Source organism: Gymnoscopelus braueri (assembly GCF_963280865.1).
Source record: "Gymnoscopelus braueri genome assembly, chromosome: 11".
Lineage (NCBI taxonomy): Eukaryota > Metazoa > Chordata > Actinopteri > Myctophiformes > Myctophidae > Gymnoscopelus > Gymnoscopelus braueri.
In genome coordinates this window covers 42105103-42117084 of record NC_137613.1, presented here as the reverse complement: position 1 = coordinate 42117084, position 11982 = coordinate 42105103, and the positions used below count along the sequence as shown (strand labels likewise).

The 11982-nt window shown below is 46.8% G+C and overlaps 2 protein-coding genes across 5 annotated transcripts in view; one reads left to right on the top strand and one right to left on the bottom strand.

The window, feature by feature from the left end:
* Positions 1 to 11982, top strand: part of myo1g (myosin IG) — a 419914-nt gene that overhangs the window by 369537 nt on the left and 38395 nt on the right. The window lies entirely within an intron of this gene.
* The window catches only part of LOC308094765 (uncharacterized protein), a 42626-nt gene that overhangs the window by 1730 nt on the left and 28914 nt on the right, over positions 1 to 11982 (bottom strand). Inside the window, exons 6-16 of one of the 4 annotated variants that reach the window (XM_080441586.1) lie at positions 11685 to 11789; positions 8182 to 8301; positions 7377 to 7528; positions 6683 to 6849; positions 5077 to 5315; positions 4186 to 4693; positions 3789 to 3969; positions 1875 to 1979; positions 1619 to 1684; positions 1076 to 1130; positions 581 to 871 (exon numbers count right to left, since the gene is read on the bottom strand). In XM_080441586.1, the coding sequence (XP_080297712.1) occupies positions 581 to 871; positions 1076 to 1130; positions 1619 to 1684; positions 1875 to 1979; positions 3789 to 3969; positions 4186 to 4693; positions 5077 to 5315; positions 6683 to 6849; positions 7377 to 7528; positions 8182 to 8301; positions 11685 to 11789 (1989 nt within the window). The remainder of the gene's footprint in view (positions 1 to 580; positions 872 to 1075; positions 1131 to 1618; positions 1685 to 1874; positions 1980 to 3788; positions 3970 to 4185; positions 4694 to 5076; positions 5316 to 6682; positions 6850 to 7376; positions 7529 to 8181; positions 8302 to 11684; positions 11790 to 11982) is intronic. The other 3 variants (XM_080441587.1, XM_080441588.1, XM_080441589.1) reach the window with 3 other exon arrangements.

Sequence of the window (11982 nt, the reverse complement as noted above, 5' to 3'; positions counted from 1 at the left end):
CTGAATGTTTATTCCTTGGCCTACTGGGAGTGTGCATGCCAAGTTTCATGCCGATCTGTCCAGTGGTACCGGAGGTTAGCTGCTCACAGGCACAGAGACAGAAAGACAAACAAACAGACACACAGACGGACAGGAGCGGAAACATAGTTTCCGGTCTTTGGCCAGCCTGGCGGAGACAATAATTCAAGGGTTAATATTTGGTTTGTGATAAAAAATAATTGGAACCAAATGGGTGTAAATCCTTATGGTTCTTGTTTACTTTCGTTGATAATTAAATCTTGAATTGTGTTCAAGACTCTGCAGGAGGCACTGGAATTACTTTGGGAGTCTTTGCTCTATCTCCAGTGCTTCTTGCCAAATTAAGTGAAATGCTGAAACAAGGCTATAGGAACTCATTTTTGGTTTTGAATACAGTTCCCCCATCACTGAGGCCCTGAGGCTACCAGTGTGAAGCTTGAATCAACAGGAGAGGATTGAAGCCTCCATTTTACAAGTCTAACATACTTAACTATTTCTAGAAGTGAGCTCTTAACAATACAGTGCATGGAATTCTATAACTTAGTGTATCCAGGAGCTGTACCTGCAACATGCTGAGGTTTCATTGGACCTGTTTTCATCAGGAAGGGCTCTCCTCCCTCAAAGGCCAAGATCGGCTCAGTGCCCCTGCCACTAGGCTGTTGCCCAGGATTACCACCATTGTTCAGCTTGATGATCTGCTCAAAGTCAGCTGCCTCGCCATTAGCTGAGAGGCCGTTCTGGTGAGAGGCTGGCTGAACACCATTCAGGACCGAGCCAGAGACACCTTGTGATTGGCTGATGACTGCGGTGCTATTACTCACAGGCTCCCGAGGACTCTGCTGGTTTACAGGCCCTGAAGGAAAGTTGAATATGAATAAGCAAGGAATTAATGAATTCATGTTTTTAATTACTACAGTAATGTAATTATGTAACGCAATGTGCAATGTGTGGTCTCTATCATTACTAATAGGCAACATTACTGGTGTTGAGATGGTTTTCAAGTGATCAACACTACAGTACCAAGGCAAAAGCACACTTATCAACAGAGAAATCATACCTTGATTGATGTTTGTGTCCTTGCCATTGACCTGTGGAGAAGCCTTGACATCCTTCTGCAATTGTTAAAAACAACATATGATGATTTATTCCAATGTTATTTAAGCAATAGTACATCAAATGGAGTGCTGTACCATAAGATACTGGCACTGGTGTTTCTGCGGTAGTTGGCCAAAGGCACAGTATAGCACAACCTTGAAAGTGAAAACTACTTTGTTACTAACAGCGGCTGATAGCCACTGTGAGGTTACAGGTAAGGTAAAGAGATAATGGCGGAATTTGGCATTTATAAGAATGCCTCGCAGCCAATCCAAATGCAAGTTAATACTTATCTGTGGTATAGTATGATTCATGACAACTATATTCTGAGGAAAGACTGTTGTCGCAAAATGTTAGTTAATCTGTACCTTAAATAAAAGACATTCAAGATGAGCCATGTGTTCCAGTAGTCTCCTTTTCACCAGATAATTCTACATTTGATTCTTAACGTAACCAATTAGTCACTAGTGGTCATGTTTCTCCGAGAATATCAAATCACACCAACCTTGTCACCCGCATCAGGAAGAGCATCGCTCTTACGACGGGTCCTCTTCATAATCTCCTCAAGGCGCTGTCCAGGGGAAGAGGGTGGAGGTGCCGTCAATTATCAACATGTCATTTGTGATCATGTATGTGTTGAACTGGTTTGATGTCATGAGAGTGGTCGGCATGTACACATGTGTGTACTGGTTTGTTGTCAAGAGACTGATCAAGCTGCATGTGTGGACTGACTGGACACTGAAGAGAATTAATTTCCTTACCCTCTTCCTTTCCAGCCGCTCCTGTTCTTCTTTCTGGAAATGTTTCTCTCTTTCCAGGCGCTGCCGTTCGGTCTCCTCACGGGCCTTGGAATCAGCCTCTTCCTTCTGAAACAATCAACAAACATAATGAACATATTAAGTTAATTAGATCAACCTTTCAGAATAATTGTAATTGGTCTTTTTTTCTCTCTCCTGTTTTGAAATACTCGGGGCAAGGCATTTTGTTTCTGGTAAATGAATCAGTTTGCACTTAAACCACCAGGTGGCAGCACATGGTAGCTTTAGTAGTGGTCTGCCTTCAGGCAAAAGTTGATACAGTATGTTCCTTAAATGATTCCATCACTGCTCACTGGGTGTTTAGACTCACTGCCAACTAAACAGATGTGATGAGCAGAGGGTTGAAAACAATGATATGTCATACATATCATATAAATATCATCTGTCATGAGCAAACCAAACAGAATGAATAACCTATTGTCTAGGCAATAACCTATTGTCTAGGCAGAAAAAATGCTTCAAATTACATGTCAATTTAAACGATACCACACAAGTTTCAAAGTCCTTTCATTCACAAGGACACAATACTATAACTAAACCAAGAGCTAAAAATACAAAGCCATACTGGCACTGGTGCCATAAGTGCTAAACAACTGGCCAATTGAACCAGGGCAAATCCTGGAGGGCAAGAGCGAGCATGAACGCCATGAAGCATAGCTGAACACTTCAGGCATGAAGTGACACAGTAGACATAGTCCCTCCCTATAACGCTGTCACCCCATTCCAATGCCGAGCCTGGACAAGAGGCAGCACAGAGCTGTCACTGAGGCCAACAGTCACAATGGCTCTCTCAGCCCCGGCTAAATGCTGGGCTAACGCTATAATGGAGGTCACCAGCTGGCATCTGGCCCGGCTGGACAAGACAGCCTCCGACTGTCGGGGCTCGCGCGATGACACACATCCTCTTTGACAGCACATATTCTCCTTCGTTAATCTGATGCCAGACAGTCGATGTGGGGGCTGTGAGTCAGTCAGACTGAGGCCTGAGGTTAGGGCTCACACAATATGTACTCCCCCCACCCCATGTATAAATGTACCCAGATGATGGAAAGGTTGACTGAATTTGCAGGGGAATCACAGGGAGTCACATTAGTTGGTGTAAACTTGTATATCACTGTCAATACTGATAAAGCATAAATTCCTTGAGAACAGTACTAGTACTCGCACAGCACACCAGTGTTCATTTTGTCGACTAAAACTATGACGAAAAATATACGTCGACTACCTTTTTTCACTGATGAAAACTAAATAAAAACTAAGATATGGGCCCGGACGGCTGGCGTAGCGGTCCGGGCTAATACCTAGGTGCCTGAAAGCTTGACAGCTTGTCGCGGGTTCGAATCCCGATCCCGACAACCTGCGTGTCACTCCCCATCTCTCTCTCCCCATTTCCTGTCAGTCTACTGTATCTATCAATACAAATACAAAGGCAGAAAAAGCTAAAATTAAAAAAACTAAGATATGATGACTATAACTAAAACTAAATATATTGACAATTTCATCAACAAATAAAAACTAGGCTAAAATGTTAGGGAGGGACTAGTGGAGAAGAGATCCCTAAAAGACAAGTCATTTTGTGTTTGGTTGCGCCCGAGTGTTGCGCTCTGAAAATAGCAGATCTACAAACTCACAACGCTTTGTGACACGCTGTGAGCTTGTAGATCGTTTATTTTCAGCATGCAACCAAGTGTAAAATCTTAGATTATGATATCTAGTCGACTAAAACTAGACTACACATTTCAGATGACTAAAATATGACAAAAACTAAATGACATTTTATTCAAAAGATCATGACTAAACTAAATAAAAATCTGCTGAAAAAAAGTAACACTGCTGCACACATCTGATCCAGCTGACCTGTTTCTGCAGCTTGTCGTTCTCTTCCTGGTCGGCCCTGGCTTTCTCTTGCGCCTCCTTCTCCTCCTCAATGCGCTGGGCCTCGTCTCTCAGGCGCTGCTGTTCGGCCATGAGGCGCGCCTCCTCCTCTCTGCTCTTCCTCTCCTCTGCCTCCCGCACCTTCGCTTCCTCACGCAGGATCCTGCAGTGAGGAGAGGCGCTCTTTGTTACTTTGTTACACACAGTATGCAGCATAAGTGCTTGTGCTGCACCCCATAAATGAGGGATAATTGAGAATATCACTTTATTTGACTTGTTTGCTTGAACCTATGACCCGGGAGCAACTGAGATAAACGGAGACGGGCACAGTGGATACCTGGCAGACAGAACAACAATACTCTGACCTGGCTCAGCTTACCTGTTCCTGTTCTCCTGCTCCAAACGTTCCTGCTCCTCTCTCTCGCGCTGCTCGCGGGCCTCCCTGCGCTTCACAGACAGGGCGCGGCCCGCCTCCTCTTTGTCGTTGGTGCCAGCTGATGGCCTACTGGCTGGAGCGGCAGCTGGAGTCGTAGTAGCAGTAGTAGTAGCAGCAGCAACGGTAGCTGGGGCAGGAGGGGCAGGATTGGCAGGAGAGGTAGGAGGGGCAGGGGGGGCAGTTGCAGGTGTGGCAGGTGTAGTGGGAGTGGTGGTGGTGGTGGTGGTGGTGGTTGCAGCAGGAGCATCATCGGTAGCTGGGGCAGGAGGGGCAGGAGAGGTGGCAGGAGAGGTAGGAGGGGTAGGAGGGGCAGGAGAGGCAGGAGAGGCAGTTGAGGCGGCCGACTCATCGCTCTCCACAGGGGGGGAGGGTGCCGCTTCAACTGGCGGGCTTATGGAGGGTGGAGTGACTGGTGCAGCAGACACCACGATAGCAGGAACATTACCAGAGCCTGTATACAGGATAGAGGGATAATACAGAAGGAAGGACAGGACATGAGACAGATCTCTGTTTCTAAAGCCACATAATGAACCACAGGTCACAAGGCCCGGAATAACTACTTAATGAGACTTATCTGCAGTTTTTAATAATGCATCCTGAATTTTCAGGATGCAATTATAATGAATTACCATGCAAACAAAAAGAAAAACAGCTACAGTAGTTTACCCCAAAAAACAATCTCTCAGACTGTGTAAAAAAATGATCAGCTGCTGGCACAGACACACTCTGAGTCTGTGGTAATCACGTGTGAATTAAATGAGGCAGGTGAATGTCGGCCAAAAACTGTAAGTCACCTTGGTGCTTGGATACTGTGCCCCTGGCACCCAGACTTACCCTTTGTCTCCACGGGAGTGTCGGGCTGCTGGGGCTCGTCGTTCGTTTCCACGGCGACCACGGCGACCGTCTGGGTCTGCACTCTGACAGGGGTCTGTGCCCGTTTGGGTCGAGTCTTTGTGCCAAGAGGGGTCTTCTTGCCCGTGGGGGTCTTGGAGGCTACTGCCGGCACACAGGGGGACAATGGCCTGCTTTTTGGGGCTGCAGGTGACGGGGCCCTGTTTTTGCGCTTCGGAGTGCTAAGGCAGGAGAGGAGAGGAGATAGGTAAAGCAAAAGGTAGGGGGCTTAACAGTGTGCGAGGGCCATAACTAGGTCAAGCCAAAGATGTGAGTAACTAACACCGAGCCTCCACGTCCAGTCTCATGATCTCCTGGAACACGGGTGGTGAAATTTGAGAGGAAGGAGCCATAACTCTCCTCCTGGGCATTAGTCAGGGAAACCCCATTCTGTCTAAAGAGTTCACCTACGAACACGCAGCCCTGCTTTTGGCAGACTGGGCCTTGGGGCTGGAGACTCTATAGCATCCAACTCTTGGTGGGTGTCGGTACAGTATATGATTTCACTTAAGACCATCTGTCAGTGAGACTGGCCATTTAACCTTCAGGGTTTCTGCCAAACACTACGTGAACCAGACTGCAGTCCAGACGCAATGCACCCACCCATCCCCCCCCCCCCACCCGCCTCATCCTCTCCCTCTGTCTCTCTGCCTCTCTCTCTCTCTCGCATCTCTCTCTCACACACGCACACGCACGCACACGCACGCACGCACGCACGCACGCACGCACGCACGCACGCACGCACGCACGCACGCACGCACGCACGCACGCACGCACGCACGCACGCACGCACGCACGCACGCACGCACGCACGCACACGCACACACACACACACACACACACACACACACACACACACACACACACACACACACACACACACACACACACACACACACACACACTTTCGGGAGAAGGTTTCATTACTGGACAATGTTCTACATAAAGGTCAAGGCAAAAAAAAACTCTTATACTGCTTATACTGTGTGTAACACAATGTCATACTGTACTAAATATTGTTTAAAGATCTTTGATTACAAATGTTCAAATCACACAGAGACACACTGTGTGCAGTGTTTGCGTACGCGTAGAAGAATAACAGGATATGATCAACTAGAGCAGTGGTTCTCAACCTGTGGGTCGGGACCCCCAGGGGGGTCCCCACATGATTTTTGAGGGGGTCCCCAGATGACAGTGAAGTGACAATTTAAGGACTTTTAAGACCTTTTTAATACCTCAATTAAAAGAAGGAAAGAAAAGAAACAAGACCATTACTGCATCTGGTCAAACATTGGCCAAATTGTCCCCCAGTTCAAATATGATTATTTTGGGGGGCCACAGGCTGAAAAGGTTGAGAACCACTGAACTATAGAGCACTGGTTCTCAACATATAGTAAGGGGACTACCAGGGGGTCCAAATGGACCCTCATGGGTCTGTAACTCTGAGAGTGTACAAAACATTTCCATACTCTCAGAGTTGAATTAAAACTCTGTGTAGACTGGAGTCCCAGAGACATAGAAAAATGTCCGTCTCTGTTCCAAACAGTACCTGGTGATCTCCGGTCGGGATCTGGGAGTAGTGGTGGTAGTGGGTGTGGTGGTGGGTGTGGTCAGCGGTTTCTTCTTCTGCACCTTCTCTTTAGTGAGTGAGAGAGCGCTCTTTTCCTTCTCATTCTCCCGCTCCTTGTCTTTCTTCTCTTTCTTCTTCCTATCAATCTTGTGAAAAAACAAAATACAAATAAATCATGTTACCACAAATAAATGAATACATCTGCAAACACCTCAATAGTGTGCGTGTGTGCACGTGTGTGCGCACGTGCGCACGTGTGTGTGTGTGTGTGTGTGTGTGTGTGTGTGTGTGTGTGTGTGTGTGTGTGTGTGTGTGTGTGTGTGTGTGTGTGTGTGTGTGTTCAATGTAAGTGTTCATCTGTAATGTGTGTATTTGCACTGGATGCTAATGCTTTCTTATTGGTGAGACTGTGATCAGTGGTCAGCCCTTCCTAGTATGTGACCCTTTATTCTGGATATGTTTCCATCTGACCGTGCACTCTGGATGCTTGCAAGATCCATGTAGTACATGTGCATGTCTGAGTGTGTGTGTGTGTGTGTGTGTGTGTGTGTGTGTGTGTGTGTGTGTGTGTGTGTGTGTGTGTGTGTGTGTGTGGGTGTGTGGGTGTGTGGGTGTGTGCGTGTGTGCGTGTGTGTGTGTGTGTGTGTGTGTGCATACGTGCACTGTGTCCTACCGGTGGTGAGTTCCGCCTGCGTTGGCGCTGGGTGATGTCTGGCGTGCTGGCAGAGGAGACTCTCCAGCGCTCTGTGGTGTTCTGGTGAGGGTGGTGGTGGGAGCAGCCTGTCAGCGGGCTGGCGGAGGCTGAGCGGGAGCAGTGGTGAGAGTCTGAACAGCACATACAGGAGACATAGAAGACGCACGAGGGTACACGGGCCCGATCACAACAAAGAGAGTGACCATAAGCCTCTTTTTAAAACCACCGCACAGTGTAATGTACTGTAAAGTATATGTATGATGCGCCCATACCCTAGGTGGGGTTGGCGAAAGGGCCTACTCTGTGTGGAGTTTGCATGTTCTCCCCGTGTCTCCTAGGGTAGTTAATACCCTCACAAAAAACATGTAGTAATCCTGGTCACTATACTGCCTCCCCCATGACAGCCGGGGCGCCTGATGGAGGGGAAGGGAACTGGTTGGAATAACGTGTTCCTTCCACGCGCTACGTCCAACCAGGGAAACTCCCCCCTGTCAGGTGACAAGAAGGTCAGTTGGCTCTCATGCCTGAAGGAAGCATGAGCTCGGCCCTGGCCTCCCTACTGTGGGGGGACTGGTGTAGTACTGGTGTAGGGCTGGTGTAGCGCCCAGGATCACTTAGGAAATTGGCACCGGGTGAAAAAAATGGGTTACAAAAATCGCGGGATAAAAATTTAGTAAAAAAAAGCTAGAGCTTAATTCCAACACCTCCGAACTTTGTGGCGGAAAGAGTGGATAGCAGGGTGAAAGCAACATATGAATAGAGTCAGAAAGGGGGTCACACTCACGCGAGTCACTGCTGTTGAGGAGGGTGGCGGCACTTCGGCTACGGGCCAGGAAGGACAGGGTGGGAGTCATGAGGCGCTCGACAATCTTGCTCTCCCACGGGCTCAGACGCAGACTGCGGGCTGACACAAGAGGGCGCTGTCAGTACCAGGTTGCTGTCACATACCACAGCTCGCTCTGTGTACAGTATGCATGAACACAACATACTTTAAACACGCGTTCTTGCAAACAAAACACCCACTCATGGATGCCCCCCCCCACACACACGCACACAGTCCTGAGGACATCGACACAATTGTGTTGTTCCTGAGTGACAAATGCAACACGTCCTCTCATACCCCCCAGACACACTGTGAACACAGTCTGGCTCAGAATGCAACAACCACACTCTGACCAGTGTGAGCATGCACACTGAGACAAACACCCACACACTCTGACAGACAGCAAGACTCTCCATTCGATGAATAGTACATGTTCGTTCACATTGTGCATTCGACAACTGCAACACCACCACACAAGAACAAATCCAGGTCACGTTAATTCTTGTTACTTACCAATCAAAGCCATTTCACCCAAAAGCCAAGCCTCGCCCCAAATCGATCCCACTCATATTCAATGCAATGCAATGGCCCGTTGTTTATACTAGGGCAGTACTCAGGATTAGTGCTGATTTCTACTTTGACGTACGATTGTGTCGCTCACCAAAAATAACTTGGCCTGTGACACAGTTTGTACGGTGAAGTATAAATCATTCAGTCAGTTGGTTTAGATGCTATGAGTAAGGGTGCATTCATGCCAAGCGGGAACAGAAAAGTTTCAGATTTCCGAGTAGGAAAAATCCACATGATCGGTCCTCCAACTGATAAATCCTGGTCGGAAACTTGGGGCTTTCTCAGATTTCAGACCTTTCAGAGATAGTGCTGTGACCTGGTTATGCAATAAATACAGCAATATAAGGTTATGTTGTGATATGTTGTGTAATTTCTTTTGGGTGTCCATTTTGTTACGACCTCAACCACTTGAACACTCTGAGGTAGGAAGTACAGTAGGAAATCCCAAGACGGAAATGTCCCAGTTCCCACTTGGCATGAACACACCATAAGGCACACTCCTATGCCCTCAGCACATTTTGCTATCATATGGTGCTTATCTAACAGTCTTTACTGTTATTGTGAGTCATATGATGAGGACTAAACAACACATATGACGTTCCACAACAGCAAGATGTATCAGATGCATTGCAATGAGGGGCGAAGTAAAACAAACAAACACACTCTCATGAACAGCAAGTGGAACAAGCAGTGTCAGAGAACAATGTTGTTTTTTTCAGTTGGAGGCCTTCACTGCGTCCATTAAATAAAAAAAGTAATTGTGTAAAATCACACCACTGTAGATTATAGAATGTAGAACACTAGGAAGGACAAAGAGAGAGAGAGAGAGAGAGAGAGAAGAGAGAGCCAGACAGAACTAAATTATATGGTATGTAATTCCCAGACTCTGAGACTCCCACAAGGAATATCATTTAGAGGAGATATGGATCACACTTCTCCACAATTAGCTGAAACAAGGACAGGCTGCATTGCAGCATTTCAGTGAGTCCAAGTCTCTTGGACGTAAAGCTGGGATAAAAGAATACACAAGTTTCCACTCTGTATCTGCAGCATTGACACTTTTCAAGTGTATCTCACTGATTAGCTTCACTACAGGACTGTTCCTTCCCAAAATGTTTGCTTCTCTTTTCCTTCCCATGTCTCCATTGTCTCGTTCTGCTGCCCCAGAAAGGTTTGTTTTGCTAGCAGAATACAAAAGGGTGTACACAATTTGCACAAGAGGGAAGAAAACACAGAGATGGACGCAGCATTTGTGACGATGAGTGCAGTTCTATAAAAAGTGACCCCTTTAAATGTATTTTCTGCTGCTGCACCAGTTTGAGATACAGGTACACTGGTTTGACGTGAGTACAGGTAGATTGGTGTGTGTGGATTACTTATCTCTCAAACACAATCTAGAACTTACATTCACGCTGTACAAAGACGCACAGTAAGCGTTCATTTACAGGTCCAGTCAGAGTTCAATTAACACTGTCAATTTGACTGTGTGGCTCACTTAATAATATGTCAAACTGTCGATTGTTTTTTTTGGCAGGGGAAAGTGAGCGGAATTAGCTGAGTCATCGTTTGAGAGGAAGCAAGCTCCTCCCCACTCTAGCATTACTCTGCAGAAGACAAAAACGATGTGCGTGATACAAGCAACACACATATACATAGAATAATAGTGCAATCATGACAGCACCACGCACAACTAATTGTGTTAACATTCATGTTCTATAATGGCATGGGAGGGAGGAGGGGGCAGGGTCACCTTTGCTGTGTGCTGGATGGATCTTTTTCACAACATGTTTTATGACTGGGCTGATAACCCAACTACCCCCTGTTGCTAGGCAACAGTGAGGTTTTTTTCTTTCTTTCTCCCTTCACCTCCTCCGATGCGGCAAGTAGACGCTGTACTGAGAGAGCCACTGTGGATTGGAAGTCTGTCTCTATAAAACCCCTGCTGCGTACTACCTCCCAGGCCAGAAACACGAGCTGATACATCCATTGGATTCTAAATAAAAAATGCATTCTGGAAGGAGATATCCCTCGGCTGACAACATTCTGTTACATCCTTTCCTGCGGTATCAGAGTCTTGAGTGCTGATGACAAATCTGAATAGCCATTGTGGTGGGGCGATTAAAAGTCAAACTGCTGATTGCACTGTGGGTGATTCGGTCTATATAATGAGGCATGATATGAGATGTGACAAATCTGAAATGATGACAACACTGCCTATGTATGTGTAGCAACTTAGGAATATGGTGAAATGAGTGACACCATTTTTATGTTCAAATATGTGCTAACAGTTAGATGTAGACCATCTAACCATGCAAAAGGTGGCGTATCTCTATCACACTAAGTCAAATGAAAGATTACTTTTAACACTGTTCATTCAGCTAATCGTAATTGTAAGCCTTTATAAAGAATCAAAACTCTTCCCACCCACACCCACACTATAATACCCACCACCACCAACACCAACACAGCATACCATCAACAGTAACATAAAAGGGACAACTTAAAAGCATGGAAAATGAGGATGTCGTGACCAAATATGACCAGGAGACGCTGTACTAAAATCATCACAAAAATATATGGTTTATTGATGTCAGGACTGATCGAAAATGCATAGAAGACAACAACCACCGACGAAATCAAAAAGTAAGCCACGATGCATAGGAGACCAGGAAGTGTGAGAGAGGGAGGGGAGGAGGAGGGCAAGGTGTAAGATGACCAGTCACCAAGCACAGGCAGGCAGGCAGACCACCAGAAACAACAGTTAGAATAATAATAATAAAAATAAAACCAAAACACCAGTTTGGGGGGGGGGTGAAAGGAGGGTGGGGGAGGGGTAGTGGTAGGGTGGGGAGAAGAGGCCTGGTGGACACTGACGCCGGTGCGGTCGTCCTTACTTCGGCTGGGGGAGTTCCATAGCGTGGCAGAGGACTTGGACAGCCTGTTGTTAATGACAGGCTCCACCTGTCTTGGCAAGTTGACTGTGGAGGCCGAGCATCTGCCTGCACCGGAGAGAACGCAACAGAACACAACAACTGTTCACAAGACGGCCCGCAGGGTGAGAGGAGGGTGGAACCCCGAGTTGGGGCGGAGTTGTGGATTTAGCGAAACAGCTGAGGGAGGGGCGAGCGGAGAGTGAGGTTGCACCCCTGCATAACTGAGATTAGTGGTCTTGCAACTCTCTGTCGTGCAATT